The sequence below is a fragment of the Metopolophium dirhodum genome, chromosome 5 (assembly GCF_019925205.1).
Source record: "Metopolophium dirhodum isolate CAU chromosome 5, ASM1992520v1, whole genome shotgun sequence".
Taxonomy (NCBI): Eukaryota; Metazoa; Arthropoda; class Insecta; order Hemiptera; family Aphididae; genus Metopolophium; species Metopolophium dirhodum.
The window spans coordinates 16,634,119-16,650,768 of record NC_083564.1 but is presented as its reverse complement, the minus strand read 5'-3'; the positions used below and the strand labels follow the sequence as shown (position 1 = coordinate 16,650,768).

The following is a 16,650-nucleotide window of genomic DNA, read 5'->3' as shown; positions in this document are numbered from 1 at the left end:
ATACACACAGTAAAATATTATATGAGGTGACTAGCGCTAAAACATTTTATCGCACAAAACTATTATTTTAAGAGAACTTATATTTAAAAGAGCTATTTTAATAATTTTTTTAATACAAGAATGTTTAAGCATTATTGTTTAGAAATAACCGTAAATACCTACATATTATAACTTTAATAATATCATTAAATTTCGTATTTTTTTGACAATTTGTATCACAAATTGTATATCTTTTTTAGTTTTAGTTAGTTTTTCAAATAGGTACCTAATGTTTGTTAGAACACTATGGTAATGAAATGAATAATAAGACATATTACTTCACAGGAGGTTGTCTCAACTAAATAATATCAGTTAATACCTACATGACGACATGGCGTTAATAATGTATTAAATCTTAATTTATTATCATAGAGTTGTGTTCTGAAATAAACTATATAAATGACAATGCCAAAAAAAAATAATGAGCTCTGTCTTCTGATAACTAGTCAAGTGTTTGAAAGACGTGTGTCATAAAGTTGAATCTCTTAAAATGAAGTCTCGTAATAACCATTTGATATAAAAGTTTCTTTTTATAAGAAATATTTATTGTAAAAGTTACGTGTTATAAAAGTGTTTCTTACTTATTAGTTATTACACCTTCACAACCACAAAACAATTACATAGTAAATGTCTATATAGGTTAAGCAGGTTATACAAAAATATTATGTTGATTTAAAAAATGTCCTCTTGCATACGTAGTACATATATGCAGATATAGTTAAAAATCAAAACTAATGGATTTTATTTCTTATATATTAATAAAATGAAAATAAATTTTGAGTTAAAGATAAAAATCTTATCTCACCCTTACACTTATACTCGATGGGGCGAAGGGGCATTGATACGTATATTTCTCTTGAATGTATAACTCAAGGTAATACCATATTTAACAAAAATAAATGTAGCATACTCCTAGATAATATTTTTCCTCTGCAACGAAAATTGAGGAATCATAGATACGTCCAGTGGAAAAGTATCTAGTAACACGGTATATTTTATTAGGAATTTAATAAATTTATTGATGGATTTATAGATATATTTTTAATATAATATATAATAATTATGTTTTTTTTTTTATTGATTTATGTTTCTATGGTGAAAAACTTACTAAGTGTAACGCAAAAAAAGTCATTTGGAAAAAAATTTTGTATATAGTTCAAAACATAATATTATCTATGTTGATATTTTATAAGATATAAATTATAAAACAAAACTTTTAAAAGAAACAATTTTTATAATAATTGATTTTTATTAGACTTAATAAATTTTATTAGACTCAACTTTATGACAATTTTAGAACACATGATTCATGTAATCCTGTGCCATTGAGCCTTGTAGTGAACAATATTATTTTTTATAGGTTTGAGATTGTTTAGCTTTGAATTAGTTAGTATATTAATCGTAAATGTTGAATGTACCAAATTAATTACACAAAATATATTGCTCATTAAGCAGTTATCATTCGTGAACTTTTAACATTCGGACTTATCACATACGCTGAAACGATTTATAACGACAAGTAGGCAAGTATTTATAAGTTATAATATAACAGACAACAGTGGCTGTGAAATAGATTAATTTCATTCGGTAATAAAACATTAAAAACTAAACTTATTACTGATAGTATAAAAATATTTGATTCAGTCGTTTTACCGTTCATATTACAATAAGTATACCTGCGACGTTTTATTTGACCTACCTACATAAATGTGTTTAACATGTCTTATATTTCTATTCCATATTTATTTTGTAACCATCCAATAGAGGTATTATACAGTAATTAGTTTTAAAAATAAGTATTATTCTTTATCACGTATAGTAACCGGAAATATTATCATAATATACAACGGGTGTTAGGTATTGAATTTTCATGGATTACATTTGACAATTACAATTATATTTTATAATTACAATGTATGCATTTGAAATACTTTATTCATATTATATTATCATACCTTTATATTGACAGTGAAGTTGTGCTCAGATAATATTTTTTTTATCTAGATAATATATATTTAAACTCAGCAATTATCAAGATATAGATAGATCAAGAAGAAATTAATTAACAGAAATGAGATAACATTTTTTACATATTAATCTCACAAGTCACCGAGTCACAACATAATTAAGTTATATTATACTACTATATAATATTAGTTATACGCCAGGGGTATACCCGTATACCCGTCAGCAGATTTTCGTTTTTCGGCGTATAGTAACCTAACCTAACCTAACCTAACCAATGTACAATCTCATTTTACGGGTATACACTCCTAAAATAATCCGAGTAAAAGTTAAAACTTATTTATTAAATATTAGTTCATACGAAAAAATTGTTATGATGTTTTAATGAATTATTTATCTATTGAAGTATTGAATATAACAATATGCGTTGTGTTTAATGTATTTTAAGTTCAATTTAAACGCGGAAAACGTGTTTCTTACGGTGTTGTATATTGGTAAGTGGTAACCGCTGACGCTATTAAGTGTTTATCAGGCATGGGCCAATTGAATGGCTTATTATTTTTGGCATTTTTATGTATTTATTTATAAATTATTGTTACTGCAATAATGGGTATTTTCCCTAAAATGTAAGAATTAAACAATTTAAACTTTCAAGAAACTACAAGTGTGTAAAATGTATAACCCGTAAGATGTATTGACCACTGGTGTCCGTTTTAATTTTTAACTTCAAAGAATTTGACTTATTAGTTTTTAAATACCATAAACGGTCCACCTCTTTTTTGACATTCAAGTTGATTTTGTTTTATTTTCTATTGTTATATTATTAAAAAAATTAATAAAATACCTAATGTTAAAAGCTATGTACCTACTAATTGAATTGCAATAACGTTATTTACGATAGTATAATTTGAATATAATATTAGAAGTTCTAAACGTATTACGGATTGAATGGAATGGATGTTTTAGGTTACATACATATTTTATTAGTGCGTATACCCATAAATATATTTACCAATACATCACTGGTTATACCTATGTGTTTTTCTTGCTACATAGAAAATATGAATACTAATATAAGTTTAGTTTAAATAACCACCTAATATTTATTGCCTACCTAATAAATGTTAAATTATTTTATTGCCCCATCAAATGTATCTAGATTGCTAAATTTTCTATCCTCAGTAGCAGTTATAATTAAATACCTTTTTCGTAATACCTATATATACTATCTACATATTATCATTTCTAGATGAATTGTATCCAACTAAACTTAACTATTTCGAAATACTGTTTATCGGCGCCTTTCAAGCGACTATAACATATAATAATATTGTGAATTTATTATTATTATTTCACATAATATTGCGTATCGACCTATTTTTATCGGGTTTTTTCGATTCGAATAATTTTGAGCCCTATTAATGTAAAACTATAGGGTTACCGTATACGTAAAACGGCGCTTCCCAGCTGAACCAGTCGATCAGAGTACCAGACAGCGGCATGCCGACCACCACACCCGCGTACGATCCGCATAGGGCTATGGTGGCCAGACGCGATCTTTCCAACGGCGGCGCCCAATGTCTCCAAATTCCGTGACAAGCCGGATACGTGACGCCCTGCGATTATCACACAACGGTTATTGAATAATTTATCAAAACCACTCAGAGGGAGGATCAGGAGATTTTATACTTCAGAAATAGACTTCATATTTTTATTACAGTAATAGAAATAAAAATCAAATATTTCTACAAAATCCGAAAACCAAACTCTAGCATAATAGAGTTGTTGGTAAATTTAACAGTATCATTTATGTGAAACCGGTAACATTTTAGCCGTATTATTTAAAATATCAATATAATATAATAACATTGTAGGTAGTTGGTAATAATACAATTCTAACCAAAATAGGTCAATATAATTTAACATATAAATTAAATATTTGTTTCATATATAATTATAAACCAGTCATTAAACAATTGTTCCATTAAATGTATTGTGTTTCATACAATTTTTGTCTGTGCTTATTACCCTTATTGAACTAAAAACAATGCAGTTTCATCGATATCGACGCTGCTTGAGCAATGTCCATATTTAATTTTGTATAAAAGTCTGTGATATATGTATTACCTCGACCAGTCCTTGGCACATCCTGATGATTATCACGTATAATGATTTCTCGATCTCCGTCGCCGAAGGCACCAACAGATTCAGACAGGATGACATGGCGATAGCGATCCCGAACACTCTAAAAAACCGACTCAAACGTTAAAATATAATAATATATAGTGAATAACCTCCCATAACAGAATATCTAAATAGTGGACTTTTTTTTTGAAGCAAAATTTATTTATAGGTCTGTGAAACAGTACAATAGGATTACTACCATAATAATATGTTCTAAAAATAAAAACAAGACAAACAAATAGTGATTTGATCCAACAGAATATAACTAAAAGAAAAAATATTTTTTTTTAAAATTGTTTTATCTTTTAAACTATAATCTATAATATTACATGACTCATGCTCACTGAAAATATTGTTCGTTGGTACATGGTGATTGAAAAAAAATAGTCCGAAAATAAAAATTTTAATACGGGACCAATTAGTATATACGGTAATTTTGTTCATTACCTTACAGTATTATTATTAATCATATTAAACATTTTATACCTGTTTGCCGGATACATGGACGCCAAAAACCCACCGGGCACTTGAGTTATCAGATATCCGCAAAAGAACGACATCTCGATGGCGACAAACGACCCAAGGGACCAATTGATCTGAAAAAAAAAAAATGTTATTATCGTTTACGCGCACCATCACAAGCATACGGAATAACATTCGTAATTTATTAATTTATTATAATAATAACTATTATGTCCATTACGTATCAAAACGTCAACATAATATACTTACCGGCCGTTCGTGAATGGGAGTGTTTCCCAAAGGCGTGTGCGGTGTGGTCGTGGTAATATTTTCGCTAGAGACATCATCGTCCTGCAATGTATGTAAGATTTTAGAACTTTAAAAAACGGATCATACATTAAAATGTGGTTTATTAACTTATTCAACCAATTTTTCTTAACCTTTTAAGTGATATACTAAATGCATCCGTTGTAACAACTTAGTTTTTTCCAGTTCATTTTAAAAATAATACGTTAAATATAAATCATGTTTACATACATAATAATGATAATAATATTTTCTATATGGTGTGGTAGTTAGAACTTAAAATTAATTAATCAATTATTTTTTGTTTAACTACTTTGTAAATTATTCAATGATAATAAATTCAAATAAATAATTAAATATTTTTAGATTAAATTATTTAATTGACACAAATGTATAATTATCGCCTAAGCCACACCACATATCCACATATTATAATAATGTTAAGTGTTCACTGTTCAGTAACAAATAATATTATAATACCTATGCATTTTTAACAAACTAAAAATTGCACAATCACCATTATACCGACGTGGACCCTTAGGTGATAACTTTTTTTTTTTAAATTGAACGAACTCCTTTTTAACTGAGTTGAGTTTATTATTCTCGGTAATAATTTTAAGCTTTAATAATTAATAGGTAGGTAGGTATTTTGTTTTTTTTTTAACTAATAACTTATAGATTAACGTTTTAAAGTTGACTTAATTTAACTATCTACCTCAAGTTAATTTTATGATTTGTCTAGCCTTTGCTTATATTAGATATTATATAAAATCACGTATTCTCGTTATGTACTACACAATATTTTGTAAACACATTAATAGTACTCGATTAACTGGCAGAAATGTTTGCGCGTACATTCGTCGAGAGTATAACATATAATATTATAATACTATCGTATTCTATAATATAGTGTTTGTGAACAGTTTTGATTAGGTCGTACAAGTTTGGAATGTTAAATCGTAGTTGCTTATCAAAAACTGCGCACTATATTATATGGAATCGCATCGTCGTATGCACAAACGTAGTAGTTTTCATCCGTTGCTATTCGAATCTCGATTTGAAGAACAAAGTTTTGCACAGCTTTCAGCCGCCATAGCGTCGTCGCCGTCACTATCCAAACCGAAATTAACCACTATTATACGGGGTGTTGTATATCTGGAGGATTATGCCTCTACTGTCTTACACGGAAACATAATCTCAAATTTAAATATATTTTGTTTATCTTCCAGAATTTAGATACACTATGTGCATTGTGCACACGCCGAGTTAATGCGCCAAAGTAACGACTTCAGAATTGTGTCAAAAATATGATAATTAATTAATATTAAAACGTACTTTATCGTGGGTAATTATTATTTAAAACCAGACGTAACTAAAGACTAGTATCTTTTTTGTGGGAAAGACAATGTTGTAAGGGCTATAAAATATATATATTATTTGGTTTACGAGTTTCTTGAAAGGTTAGAGCCACTGTGGTTTTCAAGGAAAAACAAGTAAAACAAAGCGGTAAGATGACTTGATTAACCGACATTTTTCAACAAATTTGTGTCACGTCTTTCCCAGTGATTACACTATATATTATGCTTAGAACGCTGAATTTTCGCGTCGCACGTACAAGTCTGTAAGCCGAATGGCTGAATTGGACGTCGCTGTTAGTTGTCACGTCAAAAATCGATAGAAATAATAACTATTTGCGTATTTGAACTCGCCCTGCGGCTATTTATATAATATTGTTATTATTATTGTTGACGCGAAGTCTGGACGGCGGAGAGCTAATAATAAAATATAACCGTGGTATCTATACGACGTTCGAGGAGATTTGGCTCGACGCTCTGCAAAAGTCGTGTCATCTCCAGACCGATCGTCGGGTGCTGGGTGGAGGGTACAGTGGGTATAGTGTCTCGTGACGTTTTCAATTATACGCAGCCCGGGAACCACGCAAAGGCCCTCCGCGACGGCATTCCGACTCGTAAATATATTATAATATTATACCTACCACACACAATGTCTCGACGTACGATTATTATTATTATCGTCATCGTCGAGATCGTAATATACTGTCTACGCCATTGACCCGACAGCGGTCAATAATGTTAGTGACATATATAATATATACATCACCACGACCGTTGTATGTGTAATATATTATTATATTATACGAATTCCGTTTGGCGAGCAGCTCTCGACCCCCACCGCGCCGATGGTAGGCGATGACAGAAGTAGTCGATATCCGAGTCAAGGGCGAGTTTTGTGGCGAGTTCGTCCACTGTTGCAGGGGAGAGATTGGGCGAGGGATGTTTTTGGCGAGCATTTGGCGAAAAGGCTGCGATATATATTATTATTATTATTATTATATGGTGGCAATGGACAAACGAAATGCGATTGCTTTTGCCTTCGTCGTCGTCGGACACGCATAAGCGCTCCGGCGTATCTGAGTTCTGGGCGAGGGGAACTATTCGCATATAATAAATATATATAAACGTTATATGTGCGACGAGTTTCAACCGGATTCACGGTACATTAAGCGCGCCGCGACCGAGGGTGCAACCGTGAAAACTCGGAAAAGTTCGCCGCACCGTCAGTCCCCGTGGGCGATTGCGGGCGGGCGATAATCGACCGAAAACTCGATCCGCGACACGATAGTAATCGCATAACTACAGACCATATTATATAATCAAAGCTGGGCATTATCGAGTTAAAAAATTAGTCTAGTTTCATTTAATAAGTCCTACAAACAAATGTAGGTACCTACTTTTTTACACTATACCTACTAAATTAAATATTCCCCATAATACTATGAAGTATGAAGTTATTACTAACCATTTTATTCGTTTTATAGTCGCATTAAGTTATTTTTTTTTTTTTACTCAAACAAACCTATATTGATTAAAAATATATTTTCTTATGTACAAATTATGGTTTTCATAAAACAAGCGAATAAACAATAATTAATAATCCTAAAATAGTATTTATAATGTTAAAAATACTAAATTGTAGACTGTCGAAGTGTTGAATTCACTATTTCTTGATTTCAATGAGGATCAAAATTATTTAAAATAACACATCGTTAAAAAAAATAATATAAAATTACAGTATTGGCCCAATTTAATTACAATCAACAATAACACTATCATAATACATTATAGGTATTTATAGGTACTGTTTAAAGAGACGATTTATTTTAATAACATCTGTTAACATAGTGTCTATCATTGAACTATCTCCTTTTCTATTAGTTACCTTATTTACTATGTATTATTTTATATTTTTGTTCTTGTGTAAATATATTTTTAGTAAATTTACTGATTGTAATTCGTAAATATAAAATATTTAAAAAAAAAATGTATCTGATCTTTAACTAAATTAACTATAAAGTAACTTTAAACTTAAGTTACTTAACTTACATTTGTCTATATAAATTAACTCAACCTAATGAGTTGGATCAATTAATTAATTAATTTCCCTAGCCTAACTATAATATAACATAATATTATCATTTAATAATATAATAGGTACACACGACGGATTGGAAATCATCCAAAGAACAAAAACCCAATATTTTTTATGCGTTGTTACTCACATCGGATCCTATATGAAATTTCAGTTTTGCCATCGACATATTGCACCGCATTCCAAATGAGATCATAAAACCTATATCAGATAAAAACAAAAATTGTCGTTATAATTAGAGAAACAATTTTAATGACTTTTGCAATTTATATTTTCATAAGCTCTATGCAGTGTTAACCAAGGCTATCTACATATTTGTTTCGTAGTTATACGATTAAGAATATGTAATTTGAAGTTTTTATATCATTATGCATTTTTTTTACATATATTTTGTACCTACCTTTTGTACATATTTAAACTACAAAAGTGGGCGAGTGAGTATCGCTCTGCTGTACAGTAGGTTACAATTGGGTCACTGAATTGGATGGTGTTGAATTTGAATTCAATGATATAATATCATTGTATAAGAAAAAAGATTCTGAGCAAAAACGGTCAGTCAGCCTATGATATTACCAAGTATATTTGATGATATTATTGTGAATAAAGTAATTTATATATAACCTATTTACGTGGAGCCTTGTTTTAAATTTTCAATTCTTAGCTATAAAAGTTGAACATTTTATAAATTTTTAACTACAAAATAATTATTAAATTATAAATTTGATAAATGTTGTCAAAATTTGAACTTTAAATGTTTATAAAAAAAAATAGTGCCTATGTATTTTTAATATTTTTCAACTGAAATTGTAACATTATACTAGGAGCCTTGCATTACATTTTCACGCTTTTTTACACAACAAATAAAATTTTATTGATATTTATAGAAAAAAAACTAAAAAAATTGAAAACTGACTATGTCCGTAAACAGTTCAAAAAGAGTCAAATTATTTTCAAAATTTTATGGTGTATAGAAAATGCTAATATAAACATTCACTGAAATTTTCAAGTATCTACAGTCATTTGTTTTTTAATTACAATAAATAAGAAAATTGTTACATGAGAAATCGAGTGAATATCAAATGTTGTAAAAATATAAATTTCAGACGCTCATAAAAATTTAATTTAAGTTTCTTGTAGACATTTTTTTTTTTGATAAAGGTAGACAAACTTATGAGTAATCTTATATTACATTTTCAAATCTTAGAAAAAATTTTTATGAATTCTCAACTCAAAATAATTTGCTATTTTTCGTGATTTTTTCGTATTTTGTCAAAATTTGAACTTTAAATGCTTATAAAAACTGTGACTAAGGATTTTTAATTTTTTTCATCTGCCTTTGAAACAATAACCTAGGAGCCTTCTATTAAATGTTTAAGCTTTTTTACCCAGCAGATAAAATTTTATTGATATTTATTAAAAAAAAAATAAAAAAAAAATGGAAACTGAAAATGTCTGTAAACAGCTCAAAATAAGTCAAAATATTTGGAAAATGTTATGGTGTATAGAAAATGCTAATATAAACATTCAGTCAAAATTTCATGTCCCTACGGTAATTTGTTTTAGAGTTACACCAAAAACCAAAATCGATTTTCTCGAAAACAGATTTTGCGAAAAAATTCCCGTTTTTCCTTAATTTTCCTTATGTTTTTCACGTCGCTTTTGAAAACTACTGGGAAATTTTTACTTTTTACCCCCCCCCCCCCTTCCCCTTCCCTCAAAGCACCAACCAGATTCACTTTCCTATCAGAAAATTTATTGTTGAAGAAAATCCAAGCACTTTTACTGTCCTAAAAGGTGATGACAGACACAAAAATAAAAAAAAAAAATAAAAAAAACACACATCATTGTAAAATTAATACATTCATCGCTTCGCTCAGAATTTAAAATAGAAACTATATGTACAAACAATTTACAATTTCAAAATGCTCGTAACTCGCGATAATAATCTCACCTTTAGATTTTATTAGATGTCAATTTGCTCCAATTTATAAACTAACAATGCTACACGTGTACAAATAATTTGCAAATTTTCGTCATTTTTACGTATATTTTGTCAATATTTGACTTTAAATGCTTATACTTAAAAAAAAATTGTGACTATGGATTTTTAATATCTGCCTTAACCAACAAATAAAAAACTAAAAAAAATGGAAACTGAAAATGTCCGTAAACAGCTCAAAATAAGTATAATTTACCATTATAGTTTTCAAGATATTTAAGCAGGGGGAATATACTTTTGTTTTTAGATGACCAATATCCTATCTCTATTAAATTTTAATATACAAACAGTTAAATTGATAACGGTATTTTTCATATTATTATTAAAATGCCATCCATATCGTTTAACTGTAATGTCACACAAAATCCATATTTACCGACGCATGTTAGTATAGCTATTGTATATCTCTTGCTGAGATTCGGTATTTCCGGTTTAATGTATTTATCGATGTGTCTGAGCGGCGGACGAACTGGCGAAGGAAGCGACTCGGTCGGACTTTGTAGACCGAATTCACCACTACCCGAATAATCTTCAGTGTAGCTGAAAACGAATAATATTTCCCATCGACATGTTACTTATAATCAATTATTATTTATTATAGGTATTATTTTAAGCATAATACACTGTCGTTCGCATAATAATTTTTATTATATGAATTTTACGCAAAGTATAATGTATAATAATTATAATAATAATAAAAAATAATAATAGTAACAAGAATAATTATTAAATATTATATATATTGGTAATAATTACGGAATGGAAGACTTTTCTAAATGTGATTTGTTTGCGAATTCGAACTCGTCGTATTGTTGTTGATTCGGGCTGGAAAAAAAAACAAAAATTCAAAAATCAATAATTATTTCCGTCAGTAATAATAATAAATAATATAACAGCGCGAAATTGTTTATCAGACGATCATTTTGTTTAATACACAATTATAATCGTATATCTTTTATACAAAAGTTTCATATATTTTATCTTCCATATAATATAATTTCCATGGCAACCAAAGAATAAATAAATAATTATTATTAATTAAATATGAAGGTAGGTACGTCTTATAACTCTCTATTATTTAAAAAAAATGTTAGAATTTATATAATGCACAGTTTGTATCAGTGGCGTACGCAGAATTTTTTAATGGGGGGGGGGGGGGGCTTGAAAATTAGTTACAATTTTATTTTTGTCTTGTCCAGTCTTATAATTTCAGACGTTTAATAATTGGAGAAAAAAAAATGAAAATTTATTAAAATTGCTTAATAACCAACTTGATTATACCATCCTCACTTGGATTGTATTTGATTAGTTTAAATTTATTTTCTAAAAATGTCAATAAAAAATTATTTATCCGGTCAAAAAGCTTAAAAATGTAATACGTACCTAAGTTTTTATTATAGGTAAAATATTAACGATACATAGGCATCATATGACCCATATGGTTATTTTTTTATAAGCATTTAAAGTTCAAATTTCGTCAAAACCACAGTTAATTTGTATGGATAGACAATTTAATACAAGGTCTTTCATACAAATAGTTCATACTTTTACCGAAAAATTACAGATAATTTTAGGAAAATTGGTATACAAATACTACAAGGTTTTTTTCAAAAATGAATTCATTCTGGTCAGATGTACATGAATTTTACGTCTTGCTTGCTATAGTTGACAGTTGAAACTTGATAAATATTTTTTTATAAAGTAATATTATACGAGCAATGGGGGGGGGGGGGGCTTCAGCCCGTTAACCCCCCACCTGCGGACACCACTGGTTTGTATATTTTATATTCTAGATATTGATGCAAAAGGGGTGCAAGCCCCCTAGAGTGGGAGGATGTCTGGGGTTGGTGAGCTGAGCGTTTCTTTAGTTCAATATTCCAAAGCAAGTTATAGTTAGTTACCTTTATTATAATAATTCATTCAAAATTCAATTTTATTTACAGAAATTCCCAAAAAAAATCTATTCGGAATTTTTAATTAAAAATGTATCCTGTTATTCCATAAGCTGATTAAAAAAAAAAATTAACTAAAAATAAATAAAACTATCATTTCATATTTTTATTAGACATTTTGAATTTTTAATCACTGGAAATTGTATAAACAAAATTCCAAAATTTTTAAAACTTTTCGAATAATTGATTGTTATTTACAAATCACTGTACATAATATATGTTTATATAAATATTTTTTTATCAAAACAATGTTTTAAAAAGAAACCTATATGAAAACCTATATCAATGAATTGTTTTAGAAATATTCAGTGTATTGAGTTTTATCTTGAGCGGCTGCATTGCAGGGCTAATAGATTTTGCGAATTAAAATGTCTCTCCAAACGCAATCAACGTGATTTGAACTAAAATACTTGAAACTAATTCACAAGAATGCAGCGGGATCAAATACGATGATACTGACGAAGATAAAATAAATGAAATCGAAAACAGATTCCGTTGTTATTAAAATAGGTGTATAGGCATAGGAAATAATGGTTGAAGGACCATTATTTTTTCGACATTAAATGAGTTTAATTTATTGATATCGGAAAAATCTCCAGTGGAAAAAATATTATATTATTGTAAGAATACAGTCGTCAAACCATGCTAGAGCGAAGAGCTCACCTATACTTTTATACTTAAATATATATAAATATTGAATTTCAAATGAGTAGTTAATTACCTAGTTATGAATAATAATTGTTTACTTATTACTTAATGTAAGTATATTGATGAGCGTAGTAGGGAGGTATCAGTTTTCTGGAACCTATGTGCCTCTCCACTTATCTCATCAACACTTTAAATAAAATATAAATACTTAGAAGTTATAACTGAACTATACTAGAATTCAATAGATTTTGAACATTGAAAGTCTCAGAAAAATAATTTTATGGTGATTACTGATGAGTGATGAGTAATATTTGGGAATTACTCTATTCTCAGGAACATATTTGTCAGGAATGCTTTTATGATGGCAGCAAATAATATGATCTGGAAAATAATTAGTAGGATAATATAACTGATGAATGTTTATTTTAGGAAAACATTTTAGGGGAAAAAATTCTCAGAAATTAAAAATTGAGAAAAATATAAATGTGAAATATGGGAAAGTATAAGTACAGAAATTATTAAAAACCAGGAAAATAATAAATTACACAGGAAAATATTTTACTGGAAAGTAATATTCAGGATTCTTACAATATTAGATGTATAGAATAAGATGTATTCCTGAATATTACTTAACTGTGTAGATATTTTTCTGGTTTTGAAATTCCAGTGTATTATTTTCCTGATTTGTTATTTATCCCTTATAATATTCTCGTATATTTTGTTTTCCTGCTTTTATGGATTTTCTAACCACTCAAAAATAGTCTACTTCAAAGCATGAAATTAAAATTGTATGTTGTGATATAACTATATAAGAAAAAAAAATGATAAAAATGTTGAAAAAAAAATGGTTAGTACCTAAATAGTAAGTATGAATAGTTTAAATTATAATGTTTATTGTTCAAAAAATGTTGAAACCAATGACTTCCGATCACATATCATCATAATATTATATATAATATATATAATAATATATACTTTCGAAAACGTTGTAATACTTTTCAAGGAAATGAGTGTTGACAAAAAAATCGTTCTGACTCGGCTATTATAGGTGTCACGATAATATTACCTACAGAAGACGCGCCAGCTAGTCTACCGACGTCGGGACTTGAGATAATAATATGGAGCGAGAGAGAGTGAGACAGAAGACAAGAGCCCACTCGACGTCGGGACCAGATACGAACGCCGCCGCCGCCACGGAATCGCGTCCCCCGTGTATTCGCGCCACGAGTGATTAAAACCGAATGGGGCGCGTCGGCGGCGGCACAATGGTTATACGGCAATTCAATTAATTTCCGCAAACGGCAAGTCGACTCACACTATAATATAATAAACATATATAGGTATATTATTATCGTGTTATATATACACGCGTACTTGCATTCTTATACCCGGCATTCTTTGCCCGGAAACTTTCCCTCCACGCGAAAACACGCTGAACTCGAGACCATACACTCTTTAACCGTACAAAATATCAAAAATAATAATCGACGGTAAATAGGCCAATATCATTGGTTAGGTTAGGTTATTATATTATAATATGGTGTAATGACCGGAAAAATATGACATTTTTTAGAAGTGACTAAAATGTTGAAATATTTGTTACGTAATATGACTATTAATTATTATTATTATTATTTAAGGAAAGTATTAAATCGTTTCGTTCCGATTTACCACATAAAATGTAATTTGAGCGTTACGTCACTAGAAGAAAAATTTGTAGGTATATAATGTCTTTACCACCATCCAGTTAAAATATCTATGTGATTGGAGGTGTGGTTATCAGTGCCACAACAAGGTTTTTTGGGGCCCCCCTCGCCTCTATAGCCTATACTTGTACTCCAATAAAATGAAAAAAAGTTAATGCCGCAACTAACCTTTGGTAGACCTCTAATGCAAGACAATATTTATGGCCCCCAAATTTTTACATTTTTTCAAGCAGTATAGTATTAATGTTGGTTATATTAAGAGGACGTTATACTCGCATGTGTTGTCTCCGTCTTACAAGTGCGTTTTGAATTTTACGAAAAAACGAAATCATAACATGACTCTTTATTTCTGTAGTAAACTTAAATTTCCAAACACTGTATTTAGCATTTGGATAGTCGGATTTGACTCCCTTCGGCAATAAACGATGTATTTACGCGTGCTTAATGAAAAATGATAACAAAATCGTAATTGATAAAAATGGACTTGTCCCTTTTTTACAGTTAGCGATTCATATATGATCGTTATGGATATTCAGTGAACTAGTGCATACTTATTATAAACTTATTAGTCGTTACTTTTCTTACAATAGTTACAATGGTATTATTGGTATTTCGTGTTTAATCAATACTTTCATAATGTAAAATATCATAAATTATATCACCACTTATCACCCAATATTTAACTTACGATTTATTCAGTGGTCAGTGGTCACCCGGAAAAAAAAAACCCCTTTTCCACCGCATAAATAAAATTATATAACTATACCCCACGGACTTATATATAATACCGTGAACCACCCTTTACATATCACCATCAATTTCAAAATGTCTGCTTGATTATTATTGTATTATGGCAGAGACTTGTCAGTGACTAAACGACGACCTATGGACGTCATCATTTATTAGAGTAAATTCTAGTCTATAGACTTATAGACATTTATTTCAAAATGTTAAATAGAATTATAAATAATATCTTTTCCTGAGTTACTGCGGCTAATAAATGTTCAAATCACTCAATACCTGTATCGTTCTTGTCCTATTCATTCTCTATAAAAAGTCACTTCACTTCATATTGTATGGTTATATAATTACCCCATGGATCGTATCTCCCGAGAACAATAATATATTAAATACCGTCGATTTATTCGATAAAAAATTCCTGTTATCACTTAAAATATTATATTTAAATTTCCCTCTGTCAGTACATGTATTGAACTATATAACTCTTTTTATTTCTATTGTTGAAATATTTAATTAAGGTTTTTTAAATAGTATTTATTACGTACCTAGTATCTATATACCTACTCTTAACTCGTAAGTATAATATAATATGAACATGTACTCATTTTTATATTATCATAATACCTATATATTGTATACATACTTCAGTAGTATATGTACTTACTGTACTTGAGCCCATCCACAGTTTTAAATTAATAAATTAATAGATAAAATAATTTAGGTTAACCTCTAAATATTGGAAAGTGCACAATCAATTGGGGTGGGGTGGGGCAATGCCTAATTCGAAATCATATTACTTCATATCTGCAGCGTGTTGCTCATCTGACACCTACATCAATAGGTACATAAGCTATATTATGCTTTAGTCTGAATACAATATTAATCAGTTTTTGTTTATGGCACACTATCTACTAGTTCTAATACAAATTCAACATTTTTAAGTGTCTATATTATGATGAAAAGCCTGCAATAATTAGGAATATAATATTGAATCGATATTCTGTGGATGTGTGAATGTTATCAAATAATACAAAACATATTTGAATTCGTTAAGTTGATAAAAAATAGGTATACCAAATTGAAATAAATTCATTATCGCTGCGCTGCGTAGTTACTATTTTAATTGTTCAATCATATAGAAATCAATATAGCCCTAATATAGGTCGCCGTATTTATATTTAATAATTTTCTGGTTTTA

The 16,650-nt window shown here is 29.2% G+C and overlaps 2 protein-coding genes across 2 annotated transcripts in view; one reads left to right on the top strand and one right to left on the bottom strand.

The window, feature by feature from the left end:
- LOC132945482 (vesicular glutamate transporter 1-like) overlaps window positions 1-16,650 on the bottom strand; it is a 93,173-nt gene that overhangs the window by 10,622 nt on the left and 65,901 nt on the right. The window contains exons 3-9 of the mRNA XM_061015240.1: window positions 11,162-11,230; window positions 10,782-10,945; window positions 8,537-8,607; window positions 4,921-5,001; window positions 4,675-4,784; window positions 4,132-4,249; window positions 3,446-3,620 (exon numbers count right to left, since the gene is read on the bottom strand). Of these exons, the coding sequence (XP_060871223.1) occupies window positions 3,446-3,620; window positions 4,132-4,249; window positions 4,675-4,784; window positions 4,921-5,001; window positions 8,537-8,607; window positions 10,782-10,945; window positions 11,162-11,230 (788 nt within the window). The remainder of the gene's footprint in view (window positions 1-3,445; window positions 3,621-4,131; window positions 4,250-4,674; window positions 4,785-4,920; window positions 5,002-8,536; window positions 8,608-10,781; window positions 10,946-11,161; window positions 11,231-16,650) is intronic.
- LOC132945483 (uncharacterized) overlaps window positions 1-16,650 on the top strand; it is a 50,335-nt gene that overhangs the window by 12,107 nt on the left and 21,578 nt on the right. The window lies entirely within an intron of this gene.